We start from the raw sequence: 23,691 nt of genomic DNA on the forward strand, positions 1-23,691 counted from the left end.
CTTTGACTCCGAACTTCGATATTCGAATAAACAGTAATTTGAATATTAAAAAATAATAATGATATTTGAACGAATATTAGGCAGACATTATTATTCAAACCTGTTATGGACATTATTTTTTGTAAATGTGCTTGCTTGTAAACGTTTTCAATTCAGATGCCGAGGCTTTTTCACGCCTGGTGAAGTTGTGAATAGCAAGGCTATTATTGTTCATCTGGGCTCCTGTAGGTGACGTTAGCGACAGTCAGGAACGGTCAGGAATGGAGGTGTTTACATTAATTAATTCATTCTTTCTTTTTTCCATATCCATGGTTTTCACTCAGCATTGAAAAAAATTGGGTATCTGGGTAACATTCTCGAACAGCAGTCAAGTTGTGAATTTGTTGTAATGTCACATTAATAAACAGGATATCACTTTGTCCTCAAAGTGATGCTCGGAGCTCCAATATTCCATGAATAATACCTGGCTAACTATGCATTTTTTTACATCAGTTGTTGCGTCAAATCTTACCCAGATACAATAGTGGTATTTTCTGATTGGCTGTTGTGTAACCCCGTTCTTTTGATTGGCTGGTCGCTGGTAAGTGGCAGCTCTTGATTTCTGCCGGTTCCATAGTGAGAGCACAGAGAGCGGTGCTGCTGAGAGGGAAGCCAGAGACTTTTTGGGCATTGTAGCATACTGTACATTGTATTTCCGCATGAGAAATACAGTGTGTGGCGGGAGTGGGTGACCAAAGACTGAAAAGAGGCACTTAAGAGGCCTGGACTTTTAATTGAACCAGTTGTGAATGTGATTTTCTCATGGACTGTATTTAAAACAACATTGCCTGCCTATTGACATTGATTCACTGCCCTCTGGTGGACAGAAGAACATATATACTGTACAACTTAATTTTGATACAAATAAACCGTAGGTCTTTCTGAAGATATTTAATGGTCTAAATATTATTAATAAATATTTGAATATTAATATTAATAAACAAACGAACATCGAATATGATTTTTGGGAAAAAGTCACAGCCCTACTTCAAACTAATGGCTGGGTCATCGTTGACGTACCTTGATCTTTTTGAAGTCCACAGGTTTTCTGATCAGCTCGTAATATTCTGGCAGCTCTTTTCTGGATGGTAACTGGACGAACACTTCGCTCAATTGTCTTCCTGACCTGGTGACATCAAATAATTTCACATCATTATTAAAAACCCTGTTTACAAGCAGATCATTAAGTTGAACAACTTTTTAACTCCCCAGAAAGTTTTGTGGCTTATAAATGTAAAATATTCATAGCCTCCATTTAAATATGAGATCAAATTAAACTTTCATGGCGTTATTACTAGACCTCTTCAACTCCTCAAACAGCAAAACAAGCAAAAATATGTTCCGTTTCAAAAAATGAGATAAAAAAAGTAAAGTACAAACTATAAAATTAGGCAGAGAAATTGATAGGAATTGGCAAGCATTGCTTTTTTTAAGGTGCCAATGAGATTTACACAAACACTCAGATACAAAAAAATGTTAATAATAATGGTTAAATTGTGAGTTCTTGACACTGGAAGTGTGCTGTTATAATATCTGTTTTTATAATAACTTAGTGCAGTGCCTGTTTCAAATGTGCCTGCTCAGCATCCAGTGTTGCTGCGTCGTTCGCGAGCAATTAGGGCGCACTCACACTGTCCTTCCGCACCGGGCCAAAACCGTTTTTTCAGCTAAAGCCTAGTGCGTTTGAGCAGTGTGAGTGCACCCGCTCCGCGCATGACTGCGGACAGCGGGCCATCCACGGCCCGCCTGAGAGAGGTGGGCTTTTGTAGAACCCGTTTGCACATGTACGAGCACGAGCGTGCGCACATGTACGAGCATGAGCACGAGGCCTACGGCGGTTCTGACGTCCTTTATGTGCGCTTGTTCGGACATAGAAAATAGAAGGAGGGACCATGCGCGGACATTTAACAACAACAATGGCGGCAAAAGGTTCACGTTGGTGTGATGCGGAGGTGGAGTGTTTACTGCAGATTTGGTCGATGAAAATATGCAAAAACAGTCGGACAAAACGCACAAAAACCCAGAGGTCTATGGAAAGATTTGTAAACAAAGCGACGCATCGCGATGACGTCAATCAATGCGTATGACGTGTTACGGCGTGATGACGTATGGACAGCAAGAAGCATTTGCACGAGGCCCAGGCAGTGTGAGTACAAACTGGCCTGGGGCGCGGGGGGGGAGAGGGAGGGGGGACAAGTACCCTAAATCCCGGGGCGCGGTGCGGAAGGACAGTGTGAGTGCGCCCTTAGATATCTGGGACAAGGCTATTTCCTGGAACAGAAGCATTTATGATGAAAGTTGCATCTCTAATGCCTGAAATGTCTGAGTTTGCTTCAATGTAACATCTCCAGTGTCTCTTTCTTCATCTGTTCTTGAATGTACTGACCTGTTGAGAGTGAGCTGCCTGAGACCAGTATGCTGTTCCGCGGTGTGAAAGTTATATATGCTGCACGGCATGTATTGAACACACTACAAATATATAAAGCCTGTACAGCTCCACAGCTTGAACTCGTGACAGTGTGAACGGTTGTCAAGAAAATCAAAGGACAGACATACTCCTTCAATTTTAGTAAGATGTAACGTATATTGCGCACACACACACACACACACACACACACACACACACACACACACACACACACACACACACACACACACACACACACACACACACACACACACACACACACACACACACACACACACACACACACACACACACACACACACACACACACACACACACACACACACACACACACACACACACACACACACACAATCGATAATAAAAATGTTGATGCTTAGGGACCAGGTTTACTGTTTCAAAGTTAGCGAGGTGCTAGCGAACAACAAGCACATGGAAAGAATTGAAGATTTTTCACCCACAAGATTATATTTATAAAATAAAGATGTTCAAAGCTCTATTCACTTCAAGGTTCTTCGGAGAAAATTTGCAGTCTGACATGTACATATAAACACACATCTTCACAAAGGAGCCCACATTAACGATGATAACAAGAAAAATCAAACTATTATTTAATCATCATTATCATAATCATAATAAAAAAAGAGACAAAGATTGAAGGATTGTCTTTAACTCCAATTTCCTTAGAGTGTGAAATGGGGAAAAGGGTATGGTAGTGAGGAGTAATAAGCGTTCATGTTTGTAAACAAAGGAGTATAATTGGTCATGTGTTTACCATATCATTATATTCGTTCATGTTTTTATAAGAAACAAATAATATAAAATAAGTTTCTGAATGTTGTGGTGTAATTTTTGCATGTTCATATCTTTATAGTTGTTTATCTTTCAAAGTCTACACATTTTTCACTTCAGCTGTAGCATGAGAAGTTGTGGTAAGATGCACCTCCAAGAACGGAACACCCCTACAAGACAGATCCAGGGTAAAAACTGGTCAGCAATGCATTGTTTCCTCTCACTCTGCCAACATAAAGGTCTTTGCAACACTGAACCATCTGCCACAAACTATTAATGCGTGATTACTTTATTAGGGGTTAAATTTTGCTTCTCGCTGTTGTGTTTTGAGACTTCATTAGCATAAACTCCTTTCCATAAACTCCATTAGCAACCTCGAGGTGAAAGAAACAGGCCTTTTGACAGGAGGAGAGTTCAAATCCTGGACCAGCTGGGAAAAGCTTAAAGCAAATAAAAAATACTTGTTTAATTGCTGTTGTTGTGACCTTAAATTGCAGTGATTCATTTATGACCACTAGAAGAGCTACAGAGAGTGAAAAACAAAACAGTACATAAACCTGCAACTCAATGAACATCTAGAGATGAGATCAATTAAGCAGGGACCCATAATACACCCATCACACTATACAACAGCAGTCGAAACCACAGACCATCCAATTCAATTTTACCTGTTGGCTTTGCTTTACTGAATCACATTTAGGTCAATACATAATATATATTACTCCGTATTAAGACAAAACTCCAGATCCAACAAGGAGTGACTCATGACCACAGAAAGCATTTCAGCCTACAAATGAAAAGAAGAGACTAAAATGAAGGCTCTTTGTTTTCCTATTTTCATACGAGCACGTTAGTAAACTTTACAGCACCTCCACTTTAAAAACAGATACATCTTTTTTGGTAATATATAGTTTTTCGTATTGCACCAAACCACCAAGACAATTTCCTTGCATGTGCAAAACTACTTCGTAGGGATGTTACAGTGAGAGGCTATTTTTTTTCATGAGCCGTGAGTGAATCTTGCAAGAAAACACACGGATAATCCAACAATATAAATATATGGATTATTATAAATGGATTCATGTGCTTATACATGATTGCGGAGGCTACATCATCTAATCATCATCTAATCAAAAGAAAAATTCAATGACACTGTTACTGACTACTAACAGAGTTAATTTTTTTTATCAGATTTTTTAATTTGTTTAATTACCAGATTTCACCTGTTTTGTAATAATCTGAAAATTCCTTGATTCATTTTTTTAAGATGTAGAAAAAAAAGAAGGTAGTTCAGCTTGATCTCAAAGCTGCTGATCCCAGAGGACTCGGATATTGCTCAATCACACCACTGTGGTGCCTCTGACTTCTGAACGTGCTGTGAGCTTAAATCCACTTTGAAAACTGTGCCGAGACCACAAAGGTGGGTGACATGTTCAAAGTGGGTTTTTACATCTTCGATGCATGAAGTGTAATGCCTCTCAGCCCAGCATAATCACAGCTGAGACCTCTGGGAACACTGGAATGAATACCCCACTGGCTTGTGAAAGTAAGACGATAAGACAACTGATGGAAATGGAGCCTATGATTGATGCCTCGCTCCAGTGAAGAGATATAAGTTTATCAACTTCAACAAAGCTCCAAATCAAAATGAAGTCAACTCATAATACACTTGTGTTTGTTTTATTGGGAAACAGCATTGCAATTTAGGAATCTGTATCTCTGAGTGCAAAAGTTATGATTTAGATGCTCTGGGATGAATAACCACCAACTGGGGGGGGGAAAGAATTTGACTTCTAGAAAGGTAGGTAGTAGTTTCGTGGAGAAAACAAACAAAAAAAAAAGCTTCAGCATAGTAGTTAGCCAGTGCAAATTTGAAAAATTATGAAAATGAAAAATGTTTCATGCAAGGTGGCCCGTATTATTCACAGGGTCAACTTACAGTATGTACAAGTAACATGAAAGAAAACACTCCACCTTCAAGATTCGAGCCGCTGTAAAAGTGTCACCACGCTGCAGTACGGTGTGTGTGTGTGTGTGTGTGTGTGTGTGTGTGTGTGTGTGTGTGTGTGTGTGTGTGTGTGTGTGTGGAGAGAGACAGAGAGAGTTATGGAGCATGCAGCAAAGGACCACCGGTCTGAAGTTCAATCCAGAATACGTACACAGATCATTTTCTGCGCTGCGTTCTACTAAACCACTGGAAAAAAGTGTTTACTCTACTTTGCCGTGTTGTTGTGGCGTCTGTACTACCACACGTCACATCCTGCTGAGAGCTACATCCAATCAGCAACCGGGTTTATCTGAGGGAACAAAAGAGGCCCTGCTCTCCGACAAGGCCATTTTCTACTCAGTCAAACGGCCTCCTAAGCGACTCGCATGCAAATTAGGGCGTTTTTAGCAAGATAGACCCGCCTCATTCAGGGTAGTCGACCATAGTGGAAACGCACCGAATGAAGGCTCAAAAACCCAAATCGACTGTGAAACTAGGCAGCAAATATGAAATACTAATCAATATTATTTTAACTGTAATGCCTATTTCTGGTATAAAGTGTTTTCAGAGACATATTTTAGTGTAGCGTTTTATCTTTAAAATGAGACGGTTTGTGAAGAAGTCAAGACCAAAACCAAGCCCTGCCCACCACAGCTAAACAGTGTGCTAAAATATGTTTCTGGCAGGTGGAGCAGGCCTCTGCTGCGATGATGAACAGTGTTTGGCTCCCTTCAGTGGCTCTATCTGGAAGTCTGACGTAACACCCCTTTCAAAATACTATTTCCGGGTCCAAATGCTCCTTCAATCCAAACAACAACAATGGTGGAACGTGTTAGTTCGCTATCACATCTAATACAATTGGAAGGGAAGCGACACAAAACCAGCTGTTTTTGGTATAGCTTTAGTGTTGGTATAGTTATTTATTAACAATAAACGTTAAGGTTTTTTAACAATACCACATAGAAAACTACAACAGAAGAAGAGGGATTACGGGTGCTACTAAACCAATGAAACAAATATAACCAGGAAGTGGGAGGGGCCGGAATCGCTGCACCAATCCCCGATGGGAGGCCACACACCCTACTTTACATGTCAACAGCAACACACTCACAAACGGTTAAGTACAAGGGCAGAGAATAGCGACAGCCGTAATAAACACAGCCCTGCAGCATTGTAGAAATACAATGCTTGGACCCAGACTCTTAATACTTTGAAAGAGTGTTGCGTCACCACTTAAAGAGCGCTTAATGAAGCAGACATCCGTCACTCTCAGTACTTCTATGCTCTCAGAAATATGTTGAGCACCCTCACAGCCCAATGCCTGATCAATCTAATTATGCTGTAAGTTGTGAGGACATAGACTTGACACCTAACAAGATGTAAATAAATCTGCTTACCCATCTCTGTAGTTGATGACGGTATCAATGATGGTGTTCATTTGCTTGGTGAGTTTGGGAGGGTTTGGGGAGAGTTTCTCAGCTGGTGGACGCCCACGTTTCTTCTTGGCCTTGGAGCCCCCGTCGTCTCTGCTCGATGAGTCTTTGTCCTGGCGTCTCTTGCGTTTCCGCTTTTTCAACCGGATTTCCTCCTCCATCTCTTCCAGGTTTCCATCCTCAACGGCCTGGAGAGAAAAAGAGCCAGAGCGAAGACAAGAGTAAATCCTCAATCACATTTACTTGTCCACATCTGATGAGAATAACTGAAATATGGACTGTGACTCTTGCACACCTTCAATATCTTGTGGACAGGTGCGTAGAAGGAAATGTCCATACGTAAGAGGAAAGAAAATTTCTGCACTGTTGCGATAAACTTTTCATTTCAGCCCTCAGACCGTTATCCTACCTACCTTATTCTACCTACATTTATCACAAACCCTTGCAGTATTTTTTATCTGGTTGTCAGGCTTTTGTCGCTCCCTAGCCTACCTTACCTTTGATTTCTTCGGCATTGCCGACAGATCTCTACACATCTAATTACAGCCTCTCTGAACTACAGCTAATACTTCTAACATACGGTGACCTCTGTCTCAAAGTTTCTTTGTTCTATTCTTGTTTCCCCTGAAAAAACTGAGCCACAGTCAATAAAAAGGATCTGTCAGGCCTGTGAAGTCTCCAGGGGTGTGTGTCACAGTGTATCTGGTGTGAGTTGGTGGCTGGTGCCATTAGCTTCAGGCCAAGCTATACTTTGATTCCAGTTATGTCCAATCTAAAGCTGACTATGGATACTCTTTTTTAAATTTCATTTCATTGTTTAAAAAAAACTATATTCTCAACTTGCATTGCTACCATTTTGAATTTGAATGAAAAGAGAATTTTTACAATTTAGTTTTAATACTTTCTCTCACAAATTATCTGAATATAATGAGTTACTGAGCCTTTAAAAAGATGAAGCTATACATTTTTTCTTACTTGGTCTTCGGTAGGAATAAATGGCCTTGCGGCTGAGAGGCACAGACATTATAGGGAAGTCGATAAGTAAGTATTGATAGATGGACTATATATAATGCCTTTTCATGAAATTGAAATAAAGAAACATTTATAATTTAGTATGAACATGAACAAAAGAAAAAAGATTATTTGTTTCAGTCAAAAATACAATGCAGGATGTTTTAGTTGCAGTATTGACTATGATCAATGTGAGATTACATATTAGAATGTTATGTACACTAATAGGCCTTCCAACAAGGGCAGAGAGTACATGCAAATCAAATCAGGCAGATTATTACGTAACATTGAATTATCATCATTAAAGGGAAAAGAAACAAACTTTTTCAGCTGTTCTGCAGCCATTGTGGTTTGCTCTTTTCATTAGTATTAGGGTCAATAAATAATAATGACACTATAAATTGCATTTGAATAAATACATATTAGGTTGTTAACCAATCTCATAGCAGTTACTTTTATCACCTTACTTGTTCTTTTATTTCTGAGGAAAAGATCAGAGTTTACCCGTAGCCACTGTTTTTCAGTCAGCGTGTCGCTGTAGTCCACGTCTCGACGGCAGCGTGATCCTCGGCCGAACATCTTTTCCTCTGCCTCTTCGTACGTGAGCCGTTCGACCTCAGCTTCATCTCTGATGATCCAAGAAGGCAACTCGTCCTCCTCCATGAGACGAGGCTTACGCTTTGGGTTCCTGGCGTCCTCCCGACGTCGGTCCATGTCCATGCGCTAAAGAGGAGAAAAGACAGCAGACGATAACACAAGTCTTAGTTCCTTCATGTTATACTACACAAATGGAAACTGGATTTTTACTGGTATTAAGGGGTTAACTGCAGTCTCATAGATTTTAATTTACAAAACAACATGAGATTTCTCCCCGATACAGTATCACATCACTACATGGATGTTTTTTGTTCATGACTCATGATATTTGATATTTCATCCAGTCACTACGGAGCTCGCCAATATGAACTGGATATAACACAAACACTGAGGTTACACCATCCGGAACAAGTGCCAATTATTTAAATACAGGCACTACGCTGTAATAATTGATGATTATCTCTTTTAGTCAAAGCTGAATCTGTTTTTTCATTTCAAGTCTTGCTTTTCTTTTGATACAAAAAGGAGACACGTAACTGCTACTTTTATGTCCGTGACTAACTATGGTCATGTTTTGTATATGCATCTCTTGCTTTCTGCCCCCAGAGTCTGTCTTGAGAAAAGGCTTATAGATATGCTTCTCTTAAGGCTTGGAATATGCTTCAGACTGATTTGGGTCTCGGGGAACCGGTCTCTTAAAGTAGGTTGAAGGATTTGGAGGAAGGTACATCAGGTTGTAGTTGCTTTGACTGGGCTATTGGCCCCTATGTGAGCTAGGATATGATGACCTGCTCTGAAATCTCATTGTCTGTAACTGTTTAAAACTTTATTTAATGTGCTGCTGCTTATCTTTGCCAGGAAACTTTTGCAAAGCAAAGTTGTAATCTCAAAGAGGCTTTTTTTGGTTAAATAATTGGGGGAAAAGAATATTTTGAACTTCAACTTCAACAGTGTTTAGTAAACTAGTAGTTGAGCCAAAGGGCAGAACAACTGTAGTAGAAATTTAGAACACTGTAAAGCTGTGGGTACTGTGAGTGACATGCCGAGTGTGAGGCCTGCACCCACGGCATTAACTATGCAAGAAGAAGCATCTGGCTGGGGACAGTTGCTGCTGAATCTAAAAGTGTCTGAACAAATGATGACATTTATCCTGAATAATAGTTTTGCATGATGGACAACCCACAATTATTTTGGGGGTGGATGCAAGAGAACCAGCTGTCAGCTTCTCCTCTGTAAGACCGATAATTTCAGAGTTTGACTGTGTAATTTAAATGTCGATTAGATCTCACAAAATGTGTGCTTTTGTTACCATGAAGAGCTCAAATTCATCTTCATTTCGGGCTATCATCTGGTTGAGGGTTTCATCGTCGGGTATCTCATCTTCTTCCTTGAGGTACATTTGGAAAAACATCAAAAGACAGTTTTAACTAAAACAGGAGACACATACGCTCAGTTCAATCAATCAATCAATCATCATATTAGTCATATAGATTGTATCAAATGCCAATTAAATGACTGAGATCTTATTATAAAAATATGTGAGATCATAATTGAAGGATGGTTAACTTGCTGATCGTATCTAAGGAGCTGTCTCTGCAGTAATTCAATCAAAACCAGCATGTATAATTTAACTAGAGGGGGGAAAAAATCTATTCAGAACCTCCTACATTTATTACACAACAATAATCTGATTAAGTACAAATATTTTGTCTTACTTCCAAGATAAATAATGTAACATAAAATAAAACACACGTTACAAACTCACACCGTACCTCATTCTGCTCCTCATTCACTAAAATGGCCTGGAGGAAGGCACGACGCTCGTGGCTTGAGGACTTCTGGTCGAACATTCCCGCCTGGATGACCTTTTGGTCCACGTTGAGTTTGTATTTGGCAGCTGCCAAGATTTTCTCCTCCACGCTGTTAACAGTGCAGAGACGCAGCACACGCACCTCATTCTGCTGACCAATGCGGTGAGCCCGGTCCTGAGCCTGAAGGTCCTAGAATCAGCAGATGAATGAGAAATATGAGTAAGGTACTTTATTTGGGTCATTTGACACAAGATATAATACAAAAAGAGGATGAGTATCTTGTTAAAGTTCTGCTATCTGCAAGTAAGAAAGCAGTAACAAGGCTAAGGTATACTGTGCACTGTGGAAGAAATATTTGTAATGAAAAAAAATTACACAAACTAAGACTACAAAAGACAAGATTTTAGGAAAAATGGGAAAACACACCATGATCGCCACTGGACAATACGGTCGGTGCTATGATAATGACTGCTTTGACAAGTGTGTAAACCCTGACACTGTAATTGTTGAACGAAGACTGCCAAGACTATAAAAAAACATAATGAACATTTTCTATAATTGAGTGTTCACACGGTTAGTACAAACACTGTTTTTACAGCTTATAATAATAAGGTGATGGACATACTTGGTGTGGGTTCCAGTCACTGTCAAAGATGACGACGGTGTCTGCAGCCTGCAGGTTGAGGCCGAGGCCACCGGCTCTGGTACTGAGCAGGAAGATGAAGTACTGAGATCCTTCCTCATTAAATTTCTTCAGCAGGGCTGCTCGGTCGTCAGACTTGGTTGTTCCTGAAACACCAAGCGTATTGACAGACAGACTGTATCTATCTATTGAGCCTCATCTCAGACCAGTTCAACTGTTTCAGAGTTGTGTGACAATGGCCACTAATGGGCTCTGACTCCAATTAAGCAGGGTTTCAAATGTGATAAAACCATCCAACAAGCAATTTATATGTCTGATTAAATTATGTTGACTAAGGAGGTCCACAGCTGCATATCTGAGTCGAGTGTCTTAATCCATAAAGTTGAAGTTGTAAAAGCTGATTATCAAAATATTCCAATGGTTTTTTTTCATTCTTCGGTTTGAGACCAAAGGACTAATTATGCAAATTAATTAATCATTCAACTGTCTGTGTGCCTCTGACCTTCAGCATTCTAAGCCTCGCTCAAAATCGCAAATTACTGCAAAAAACCCACAGAACACACTAAACTGAGAGGCACAGCATGTGGTTCGAGGCTTAGACCTATTTTTCACTGCAAAGTCAAGGAAAAATGGAGCGAAAGATCACGTTGCACATTTAATTCAGTTTCAAAAAAAGGGCCCAAAAATGGATCAATAACATCTCTACTGTGAACTCAGGCCTGTGTTTGCAGACCTAGTGGCTAATTGGATTTGTAGGTGCCATGTTGAGCGTATGTGATGAGAATTCTCTATCATCTCAGACCAAAAGAATAATATTCTGTCACACTGCGTCAACTAAAATTAGAATTGAGGACTTTATCTTTTCAATAAAAAGGGATAAAATAATTACAAAAGCACACTGACTTAATCTCAGATTAAGATCAAGTGTTGTTGCAGGGGCACTTTGCAAAAAGTTATTTATTTAATATGTCTCTTCTTGGTACACAAAATGTGTTGTGTGTTGATGCATCATGGGTAACTATATTTTAGCTTTTACACACCACATGATAAACCTGCATGGATTTGCTTTGCTATGTCTGAATTATTTTCTCTATTATACACTACTCTTCAAAAGTTTTAGGCAGGCGTGAAAAAAATGCTGTAAACTAAGAACGAATGGAAGTGGTAATCGTTTATTTCCTCATCAATTATGAACATGCAGTGACTGAACAGAAGAGAAACCTAAATCAGATCAATATTTGGTGTGACCACCCTTTGCCTTTAAAACAGCATCAATTCTTCTAGGTTCACTTGCACACAGTCTTTGAAGGAACTCGGCTCGTAGGTTGTTCCGAGCATCTTGGAGAACTAACCCCAGATCTTCTGTGGATGTAGGCTTCCTCAAATCCTTCTGTCTCTTCATGTGAAGCCAGACAGACTGGATGATGTTGAGATCAGGGCTCTTTGGGGGCCAGCATCACCTCCAGGACTGTTTTCTGTACGCTGAAGATAGTTAAAATGACATTGGCTGTATGTTTGGGGTCGTTGTCCTGCTGCAGAATACATTTGGAGCCAATCACACGCCTCCCTGATGGTACTGCATGATGTATGAGTATCTGCCTGTATTTCTCAGCATTGAGGACACTATTAATCCTGACCAAATATCAAACTCCATTTTCAGAAATGCAGCCCCAAACTTGCATGAACCTCCCAAGTGCTTCACGGTTTCCTGCAGACACTCATTATTGTACCCGTCTCCAGCTCTTCGGCAAAAGACTGCCTTCTACTAGATCCAAATATTTCAAATTTTGACTCATCAGTCCGGAGATCCTGCTGCCATTTTTTTGTACCCCAGTTCCTATGTTTCCATGCATAGTTGAGTCGCTTGGCTTTGTTTCCATGTTGGAGGTTTGGTTTTTTGGCCACAACTCTTCCATAAAGACCACTTCTGGCAAAGCTCCACAGGACAGTAGATGGGTGTACCTGGGAATCCAATGGTTTCTGCCAGTTCTGAGCTGATGGCACTGCTGGACATCTTCCAATTTTGAAGGGGAATAAGCTTGATGTGTCTTTCATCTGCTGCACTAAGTTTCCTTGCCCAATCACTGCAACTACGATCCTCAACGATGCCTGTTTCTTTGTTCTTCTTCAAAAAAGTTTGAACAGCACATCTTGAAACCCCTGTCTGCTTTGAAATCTGTGTATAGAGAGACTTTGCTGATGCAGTATAAATACCTTGTGTCTTGTTGTTGTGCTCAGTCTCGCAATGGTGTATGACCTGTGACATGAAACTGTCTTCCACAACCTCACTTCAGTAGCCTAAAACTTTTGAACAGTAGTGTATCTGGTTCAAAACTTTGACCGTCCTGGGACAAAGTAAAGGATGGATCGGATTTTGCTTTACTTTAAATAAAATGTGTATGTTTGTTAAAATATGTCTGGAACACTAATTATTATGTATTCCATAATGTTGTACACATTATTAAGTTGTATCCACCTGCAGAGTTGATGATCATATAATGTTTAAGCATAAGAAGAGGTGTGAGCTTACCGTCAAGACGTAAATACTGAAAGTTGCGGTAGCTGAAGTAGTCCTCCATGATTGTCATGAGAGTGGTCATTTGGCAGAAGAGCAGGACTCTGTGGTTGGTGGCCTGCAGCTTCGGTAGAATGCGATCGAGAAGCTCAAACTTCCCAGAAGCACGATACAGATCAAGCCTGAGTGGATGTAATGTCGCAAAACATGTAACATAAGTCATCATTACCTACAGTATATATTGGTAATTAAAGTCTCTGATAGCAGGTAACTGTCTGAATTGGCCGACTTGACAGCTGGCTCAGAGATTCAGGTGTGTTATGCTGGTACTTTCTAACTTCACAACCCCAGATTTTTTGCTATTGTCAAACTTGCCGTCTTCCGACTCAATCAACTTTGCCCCAAGTGATTTAACAGATTTTGTGCAGCTCCATCTGTGGCCATAAAATGATTTATACAACTTTTTTCAAAGGAGTTATATGTGTGCGGATGTACTGAGTTGATGCTTGAGTAAGCGTGAGTTTAAATGTGAGCACACACACTACACAGGAGCAACATTCTGAGTCCTGTAACCAGCACGTTGGAACAAAGACATCTGGCTGCCTGGAGCAACATTACACAGACAGCTCAAGAGCAAAAAACCTTCAAACAACTTTACTTTCATTCACCTCAAACTGGTCTGAGGTGTAACAAGATATTTTATTGATTTAAATCAATGTAATTCTCACGTTTCAATGCACTGCATGTTGTCTTGATCGATTCTATGCTGTGGGGCTGAGAGCTGAGATGTCTTGTTCCTTTCAACACGTTGTTGTTTCTGGCATTTTGTAAAGTAATGCTTTTTTGTGGTATTTATGTGGCAGAGAAACCAGAGCGATAAACGTCAAAGAATATCACAGCATAGTAATACTTAAAGTATAAAATATGACAGACAGGCTGGAACATGGATTTTCATGTATCTTGAAAATATCAGGTGAATCGGTGCTACTAGTGATTTTCTGCCGTGTACAAGTAAATATTGCAGAGATGTTGCAATTACCTGATACACTAGCTGTTAACATTTGACTTGGGTTTCTTCTCGCATTAGGTGTTAAATGCTTGAATGACCTTTATGTAAAGAAACTGGAAAAAAAATAACGATGGCGCTGTACACAATGTTGCAAATAAATGTCAATCCATTCGTCTGCAATTGTGTGCATTTTGTTCAGAAAAGAAAAACACCTGAATAGAGGTAGGTTTTCTACAGACAACCTTGTATTGACAGGAATGACAATGTAGAATAATGAAGAAGTAAATGGCATCCTGATGTGTGTTTACCTGATCCCAGCCCTCCTATTAAGCAATCATAAGCAGTACAGTATATAAACATTTAATAACAGTATGTTAACATATTCTAATGTAGTTTAAAGAGATTTCTCAACAAGTATGACTCCTGTTTTGGGCACCTATTATTAAAAGCTGGTTTATAAACAGAAAATAAAAGAAAGTAAATGAAGTAAAACACAGTTTATATACAATATACTGTATCTTCATAAGAGACATTGTTGCATTGGGCAGAACAACACCCCTTGACTGAAATAAAATACACAACTATCGTGAGTTATTGCTTTTATAATACACTCATCAAGTGTGGCAATATGAAAGGCACTTTCCAATTTAAATATTTTCTTATTAATAAATAATAATGTTCACAATAAATGGCTGGACCTACAGAGGTGGTTGCTATAGAGTGTAGCCTCAACTAGCAGCTAGCGTTCACCAAAGTAACACAAACACAAACAAACTAACTGATCAACTAAACAGTAGACCAGCAACTTGGTGTTCTATGAAGTAAAATCACTGTTTATCTAAGGAGTCTGGTGGCTTCGAACAGAGCATATATAATGGCTTCAGTCCCGACTTGGAAAGTTTTATTCTCAGGCACGGAGTAACAATGAATTGTGCAAAGGTCTACATGTCATAGCCGATGTTTGTGGTACTTATATCAGAGCTATGAACCAATTAGATTGCTGATTATAATAAACACTTAAATATGGGCCTGTATAGTGTTTTATAAACAATTTATTTTATATATATATATAGATAGATATTATATGGTGTTATACTGTAGACGCTGAATGGAGGTTTAAGTAAAGTATTCCTAAATCACTTCATAATACTTTAAAATAAATAAGATAGTACACATAATACATCTTTGAACGGTGACGGCATCTGTCACTTCCACTCCTTTATTGCATAGGATGATAGAAGTACAGTAAAATGATGTGTGTGTGTGTGTGTCATTTTTTTTGTCTGACTTACCCACTAATGACGCCGTTTGGAAAGCCCAAGTGCTCAGCAAAAGATTCCTACAACAGAGAACATTTACTGGTTTAAATAAGTATCAAACTAACTCCCATGTTTAAATTTGGCAGCCCTGGAGATAGACTTCCAAACAAGTCTCTTAGCTATCATAATGATTATCATAATGAGAAGACAGGAACTTGGTACTTTGTTGAAGTGGACTGAAAGTTTCTTCTTAAATTCAATCTGTATGTTAACATTTCTCTTTTCATGTGCTAATACTGTAGCTGAGCTCTCTTTAATAACTTTAAACTTGATCTATTTTCTTTTCTTTTACTTTTTTATTCTTCTTTGCTCCTGTTTTTTTTATTTTTTTTTATTTATTTAAAACAAAAAATGTACAGTGAGCTGTTTAAATAAAGATGCCTTGCCTTACAAATGTTTTCTCATGCAGGACTTGTTTGAAATTGATAACCCTGCAGAAAACAAAAGTTCACTGCTTGAAAAGAGTCAGCCTTAATTATGAACTAGACTGTTTGTGTAATGAGTTTATTTCAATTTAAGAACATGAACAATGTCAGACATCATCTCAGATATTGCTGGATAAACAAAAGGTTTAACAAACGAGATATAGATTAAATAATGTAAAAAATAACACTGTACAGCTAATTGCATATTTATTACCTTCAATGAAACCGAATTTTCACTGTTATTTAGTGAACATTTAATTGAAGGTAATAAATATGCAATTAGCTGTACAGTACAGTGGAAACCAGTGTCATATTTTCTGGTGGTAGTATTCACAGCCAGACTACAGCCAGTATCAGTGATCTCCGTGTTAGCAGCACTCACCTCAATGTGCTGGAACATGTATGGATGGTTGCAGATCTTCTTCAGTTGCATGATGGTGTTCATCAGCGTCTTTGCTCCTCCTTTGCCCTGGGGAAAATTTAAAGATGGAGAAATCACATTAAATTTCAGATCAAAGCAATGATGAACTTGTGAGTTTAAACCTGCAATATCTGTTTAGGCCACTTAGAACAACATGTTCTCCAGCTAGTCTTTAACTTTGTCTGTCTGTTGTTTTACAGCTTTATCTGCTAAAAAACAACGCTATGAGAACGGTGAGAGGGAACCAAAACTGTGACGTTTCAGCCAGACGGCTAAACAACCAGCTCAAACTTACTATAAAGCTTTGTAAAGCCAAGGACTCAGGTAATAATTATCTGCGGGTTCATTAAAGTGGCTCCTTTTACATTGTAACATTGTTTTCAAGGTGACATTTGATACATTGTTGTACTCGTCATGTTTCAAGGCTGCACAAATTAAGCAACCAGGAAGAAAACCAGTGAGTTGGTTTGTGTCAAGCGACTTTTTATGTATCAGCAGTGTGTGCAGGTTGTTAAAAAAGAAAACAGAATAGGAAAAAAATTATCCCATTTTGTGTGTCAAGGACTTATTTTTCTTATTGCTGTGGTACCAAAGAGGTATCAAGTATCGTTCTTTACACTCAAATTGCATCAACGTTTAAAATACTGTGCCAACCTAAGCACTAACATGATATTAACTGTTTGATCGCTACTTTGAACTTCACAGATTTTGACTGTTATTCCAATTTATCTTAGAACCTGTGCGACTTGCATCTGCAGGTGGTTAAGAAAACAAACTGCCTCGTGTACTGAAACATAATTGAGGCTTAAAGTCAAGAAGTAGCTTTAGAAGTTTAATTAAAGCTACAATGTATTCTGTATCTGAAGCAAAAGCACACGGCAGCTGAAACTCCAATTTTACAAGATTCAAGGACCTTCTGATGTCAGACAGCAGGAAACTGTAAATATCACTGAGCTCTAAGCTATACAGCTCAGCATGTCACACACTAATAAAACAAAGCAGAGGCGTGCAGTGAAGCCACGCGGGTCTCAGTGCGTTACCTTCTTATCTTTCTCCGAGCCGTCAGTGAGAAGGATGCCTCTCTGCATATGGCGGTACAAAACCTTCTGTATAGCAGACATGTCACATTTTACGACATACTCCACCTGTGTGAATGAAAATAAACACAATGCATCATTCAGTGAAACAGTGGCGCCTTTTCAGTGCCAAGGCTGTTGTTGGCTGTCTTCTTAACATCGGCTATCTGCACTGCTGCAGATAAAGCTGAATACACTTTTAAGTAGCTTGCACAATTAACCGTCTACATGTCAGGCTATGTATTTAAAAAAAAAAAAAAACACACAAATCACAAAGCATGTGAGTAAACCACACAAGTAAATGTTTTATACTTGGAAAGGTTCAGCATGATCAAATGAATCTTAATGTGCAGTAAACAGTCTACAGCTTTCAGATCACTGACCTTTATAATTCATGTCATGGAATATAAAATCATGTTACGTCAAATCAATGTAGTAACATTTAATCCCACCTTCTCCGGCAGCTGAGACTCCACCTCTTTCTTCAGTCTGCGCAACAGGAAGGGGCGGAGCACTTTATGCAAACGCCGGATAATCAGGATGGTCTCCTCCTCATTTAGGTCAACCTAAGGAAGGAAGCAAATGTGATAATATATATCAGAGAATGTTTTGTTATGCTCACTGGGCAACAGGATTAAGCACCAGAGTGAACCGCTGAGACCAGCTGATGTGTCCTAAAAACTGCAGCGTAACCTTAATGTAAAAACAACAATTAAACAAGATGTATTAATTCTGTGAATGTCCTCATTTGTCAAGGACATCGTTATCCCCAAAGAAATTTAAGCGAAAAGCAAGTGGACTTGGTTGTTTGTCTAGGAAGGCTTTTCACCTCTCATCCAAGAGGCTTCATCAGTTCATGTACGCATCTGACCAGGCTGGCACTCGTCCAACTAACTGGTGTGGAGATCCAGGTATTTAACCTCTCACAAGGCTGATGATGTCACTGGAACCCTTTGTGCTCCAAGTGCCAACGACCGTCGTTGGAGTGAAAGTCGTTGGTGGGAAGTTTCCCACAGGAGAGTTAACTCCTCAGGCCTGGACAGGAGTCGGGACAGATGGTTTGAAAGAGGAGTAAAAGAAGCCATCTTTGTAAAAGTAGAGAAACCATCGCTAAACAGAGGAGGAGGTCTGAGACACCACTTATTTCCAATTTACAATGCCGCCCTTTCATCCCTTCAGGAGATTCAACAATCTAACCTCAGAGAACAACTGTTCACAAATGTCCTCCTGTGACTCCAACGACTGTCGTTATAACCCAGTAGAGTACTAATGAAATCGAAACCTACTTCCCACCACTTTGGCACTTGGAGCACAAAGGGTTCTAGTGACATCATCGGCCTTGTGAACACCCTCACTAGAGGTTAAATAACTGGATCTCCACACCAGACATTAGGAGCGTTTCCACTTTGGATGACTACCCTGTTAGACCGAGTAGAATATGGCCTTGCCTGAGATCTACCTGATTGCTGATTGGATGTAGCTCTCAGCGGGATGTGAAGTGTGGTTATACAGACGCCACCACAACACGGCAAAGTAGACACTTTTATCCAGTGGTGTAAAAAGACTTGTCATTACAATGTGAGTGGCTGGTCCATCGTTTCACCTTCACAAAGTTAGCTTTGGGGCTAACTCACTACACTTTAAATCAGTAGGTAGCAGCATGCAGATTCAGATGCAGCTACAAGGTTGTTAAAAAAACAATCCACTGTCTGAGTCTCTGAAACTAAGCGATCTATTAAGTCCCATGTTTTACAGTGTAATACACCTTAAGACCTAAGGGACACACACAATCTGTTTTGATGAGTATCACTGAATGTAACAGCTGTTGTTTGTTTACAAGACAACTCTGCAGGGCACCTTTGATATGAATAATTTAAATGATAATGTAATAGAAAATGAAAGCCATTAAAACATCAATGGACTCTTAACTATTATTAACTTTCACAAAGGTGGTTTAAGTTCAGCCTTGCAGAGTTCAAACACTTTGTTTTGCTTGCTAGCTGCTTAAAAATAAACAGTGAATTCATTTGTATTTTCCTTGCAAAGTGAGCTGCCAGTTAGAGCCCACCCTGAAAAAATACAGCAAAGTCAATTAAACCAGCAGCTTGAATGTTCAGAGATTATGAAACTTTATGGTTTGAAAATATGATAATTAATATTTTTATAATTCAAATTTAAATTATTCAAATAGGGTTTAAAGGCTTCCTCAGCCTCGGGCAGGATGCCTTTTGAAGGTGGACATCTCTGCCTACTGTGACCTGTGAGCTCAGATAACGGCGATATTCAGTATTTTTCACATTACAGCACCTCTGAATAAGGAAGGCACTTTCTATCTGACCTTTCCCGTGGGAAAGTCTAATTACACTTGACGTCATTCAGAACATTTGACTCTTAATTGTGTCTAAAAAATAAACCTTATTAAGCCTTTAAATAAGTGCTGTAATTTCAAACTTTATAGCAGTTATACTGATACTTTATACTTGTACTTCCTCTACAGGTATGGCAGGCATACAATATATCATTTCATCACAATACAATTCCATTAAAAGATGATAAATTAACATAATGAATTTAGAGATGCACCGGTCCGATACCCTGATCGGATATCAACAACCTAAGTAGATCAAGTAATGCGTTGAATCTGTTCACCTCTGTGTAGCCTTAGATGCTTGATCTTTCTGTGATTCTGGTACTCAAGATATACACCAAATATACCAAATTATTTAAGAGTATTTGCAAAACTGTTTGATCCACTGTAAGACCCAAGTCCATCTAAAACTATTAATATTTGACCAAAATGACAGGAACCATGCTGTGCTCCTCATACGTACCCTCTCTCCTGTCATTGCAAACGGGGCGTTGAACCACTGCTCGAAGGTGCTGCAGCTCTTAAAGATGGTGGGCAGGAGGAAGTTGAGCAGGGCCCACAGCTCGGGCAGCTTGTTCTGCAGCGGTGTACCGGTGAGGAGGAGGCGGCGGGGAGCCACATAGTGGGTGTTCAACACCTGAGTCAGCTTACAGTGGTGGTTCTTCATGCGGTGACCCTCATCCACAATCATGTACTTCCAACGAATCTGTATGTGGAAGAAAACTTAGTGATTTCCACACTAAAAAACTGTCAAAATAATTTACATTTGAAATATATTTTATTGGCAAGGAGCTGAAGAGTGGCTGTAAACAAGAAATGATTGATTGTCTACTCCGAATACCCTCAGGGTACACAACACTGCTGCATACAAATGAGGAGTTTTTCATTCATCCTCTCATTCCATATGCTAGTAGTAATTGTTTGAGCAAGTTTTTTAAGTTATGTAAATAAATGTACATGTACACCTTTAATAAAACAAGCAAACTTTTTGCTTGGTGTGAATTACTTCAGCTACCTATAACCAAATGTTTATTACATTTACTGCAAATTGGGCAGATATGATAAAACTTGGTTGTAATAGTTACTGTAAAATCAAGTACTAGATAAAACCTAGAATGGCCAAAAGACATGCAAGCCATGGACATAAAGTTCTCTGCACACGCCTGACATTAAGATGAACAGCTCCCCGGAGACTCTGATAAAGTGCTAAATGAGTTTGAGTCTGTGGGTGAGTTAATAGCCAGCACCTTGAAGTGCTTCAGTAATCTCTTTTTATTTAATTTTCCAGCCCACATCACAATAACAACACACAAAGCACAAAGAGAAAAGATAAATGAATTACCAAGCTGTGTGCAAAAGTGAAAAGTATTCAACTTTCTGCAGCACCGACTGTGTACAAATATACACTTCAGGCAATCAATACTTAAGTTTACAGCCTTGAAACTTAATGACATATAAAGCAATATAATTAAGTCCAGCCTAAGCCTAAAGTTTCTTAGAAATTGAACTGATGGTGTTGCAGACCTCTTTACTTTTTGTTTAACAGCAGCTGAAACTTTTGATCAAGCTGGCAGACCTTACATTTTAGTACGAGTACCCAGTGCATGTATGCTTCTCTAATTATATATGAAAAGAATATAGGGATGATCCAAGACATCCTCTAGAAGAATAAGGACAAAACTGAGGCTCTAAGTTTTGGTATCACCGCATCACACCCCCACATTTGAACTGATTTTACTTTGCAGTCACATACAGTTAAGCAGCTAACGCATCATTCTATCATCAAAAGAGCAATACAAACATCAGACTTTTTCTCTTACTTTAAAATACTCAGAAGCTTGTGCTTTACTGTATTACAAGTAGGCTACCGCAGTGCACTGTTGTCCAGTCTCCCCAAAATGTCAATAAATCAATTGAAGCTCACACAGAGAGCTGCTGCTCCCATATTTTAAACTGGAATAAAGAAAAGAGCTCAAATGTTTTAAAGTTCAGCACTGGTGTCAAGTTTGCCTACTGTATGTGAGTCTAACGATCCTTGATGGGAGCAGCTGGGCGCCCCTGTCGCTGACAGCCTGTGTTGTGAAACTCCAGCACAGAGAGGACAGAAGCAGCCTGACCAATAATCACAGCAAAAGTTATCTCAGCATAGTTTCATTTCATGTTAAAAATTAAAAAAAATCCCAATGCAGGGAGTCAACTTTGGGCGTACTAACACTTGGCCCAGATGATCCGTCCTCCCCACTAGAGGACTTGCACTCACATAACTTGAAATGATCTGGGCCTCGGCTCGATTGCCTCTGGCTTATAAGTCATCATCCCTCTGACTTTTTTTGTTGTTCAACTGTTTTTGAATATTTTCATCTGACCAAATCTGCAGTAAACACTCCACCTCCGCATCAGAACACCGTGAAATGGGGGACAGTCACATATAAATACTCTCCGGACCGCCTGCTCATGCTCATACACATGCGCATGTTAAAGTTCGTACATGTGCATCCGTGCTCTACTAAAGCCCATCTCACTCAACCGTGCTGTGGCTGGAAAGCGTGCTGTGCCTGGGCACAGAACAGTTGTAGTCAAACTGGTCAAACGAACTAGACTTCAGCCGTCATTCGTGCTTGACCATGGTACGACTGACAAGTGTGAGTGCGCCCTTAGGCTCGGTGGGCTGCCAGGCTTGTAATTTGCTGGGTATAACACTGATGGTGCTGTATGTCCCCAGTAGAGCGCTCAGATTCACAGACTGTTTGATCACTGTACCAAAAACTGAGACAAAGACCTATGATGAAGCTCCTCTTGCAGTTTAAGACCCAAATGAACTCACTCGAAATCTCTGTGTGAAAGCGCCTGCTATAACTCCACCTTTTAAGATGCCTTTACTTAGAATTTGTTATGAGTACAGAACAATTTAAATAGAGACTGTCAGTCACAAACATTTGCAAACACTTTTTTCTGGAATCAGTCATTTAACCGCTGATTATGTTAAATAAATGTATCTGTGAAATATGTGGGGCGCTGTGGGTATGAAGTTTACAAAATGGCAATAGAGTACAAGTGAAAGAAGTGGAGAGGGAAAACAAAGCTCTGCTTCACCTTGGCCAGTATGTGCTTGTCCTTGATGATGTATTCATAGGTGGTCAGCAAGACATTGAACTTCCCACTGCGGAGTTGAGGCACAAGTCCACGGCGCAACACAGGGGTGCCCTTCCATGGGGAGACACAAACAAAAAAATAACTTTCTGTCAGCAAAAAGCTATCACGGGGGGGAGAGATTAAAATGATTCTTACCTTGTAAGCAATTTTGACCACAGACGGTGCCCACTTGTCAAGTTCATAGACCCAGTTTGACAAAGTCCTGGGGAAAAAATGAAAGTTGTCTAAATTTAGAACAACTCTAGGCACATTCCTCGCTGAGTTTAGCCAAACCTGAAGAGGAATCGCTCATTAAGAGGCAGAGTATTCATTTAAATGTCTGTCACCACTGTTGGATCAACAAATGTCAGAAGAAAACAAAATGCGACGATCTTTCCAAACAGACTTCTTATGGAGTGGGGTTTCTAAGACCCCCAGGCAGATCAATCTCTCTGCTCATTAACTTCACACAACTATGGTTGAAAGAGCGTGAGTTTCGGGCTTTCCTCCACATTAGCTTACTGTGCATGTAAAAGGATCATTAAAACACAGAGGCCCTGAGCTCAGATTTAAGTGAACTGCTCTGCTCAGTTTGACTACAAAAAGCTGGGAACCCCTCTGTAATGATGAAAAATCAGTCTTGTGCAAAAAAACCATATTGATTGTTCATTCAAATCCTTTAATG

At 39.6% G+C, this 23,691-nt stretch overlaps 1 protein-coding gene across 1 annotated transcript in view; it reads right to left on the bottom strand.

Moving 5' to 3' along the window:
• Positions 1 to 23,691, bottom strand: part of smarca2 (SWI/SNF related BAF chromatin remodeling complex subunit ATPase 2) — a 54,898-nt gene that overhangs the window by 9,740 nt on the left and 21,467 nt on the right. Inside the window, exons 17-30 of the mRNA XM_083912346.1 lie at positions 23,163 to 23,229; positions 22,968 to 23,078; positions 20,338 to 20,580; positions 17,959 to 18,072; positions 17,471 to 17,575; positions 16,392 to 16,478; positions 15,558 to 15,604; positions 13,272 to 13,438; positions 10,724 to 10,887; positions 10,060 to 10,287; positions 9,597 to 9,674; positions 8,195 to 8,413; positions 6,644 to 6,867; positions 1,060 to 1,165 (exon numbers count right to left, since the gene is read on the bottom strand). Of these exons, the coding sequence (XP_083768472.1) occupies positions 1,060 to 1,165; positions 6,644 to 6,867; positions 8,195 to 8,413; positions 9,597 to 9,674; positions 10,060 to 10,287; positions 10,724 to 10,887; positions 13,272 to 13,438; positions 15,558 to 15,604; positions 16,392 to 16,478; positions 17,471 to 17,575; positions 17,959 to 18,072; positions 20,338 to 20,580; positions 22,968 to 23,078; positions 23,163 to 23,229 (1,960 nt within the window). The remainder of the gene's footprint in view (positions 1 to 1,059; positions 1,166 to 6,643; positions 6,868 to 8,194; positions 8,414 to 9,596; positions 9,675 to 10,059; positions 10,288 to 10,723; positions 10,888 to 13,271; positions 13,439 to 15,557; positions 15,605 to 16,391; positions 16,479 to 17,470; positions 17,576 to 17,958; positions 18,073 to 20,337; positions 20,581 to 22,967; positions 23,079 to 23,162; positions 23,230 to 23,691) is intronic.

This window comes from Echiichthys vipera (genome assembly GCF_963691815.1).
Source record: "Echiichthys vipera genome assembly, chromosome: 4".
Classification (NCBI taxonomy): Eukaryota; Metazoa; Chordata; class Actinopteri; order Perciformes; family Trachinidae; genus Echiichthys; species Echiichthys vipera.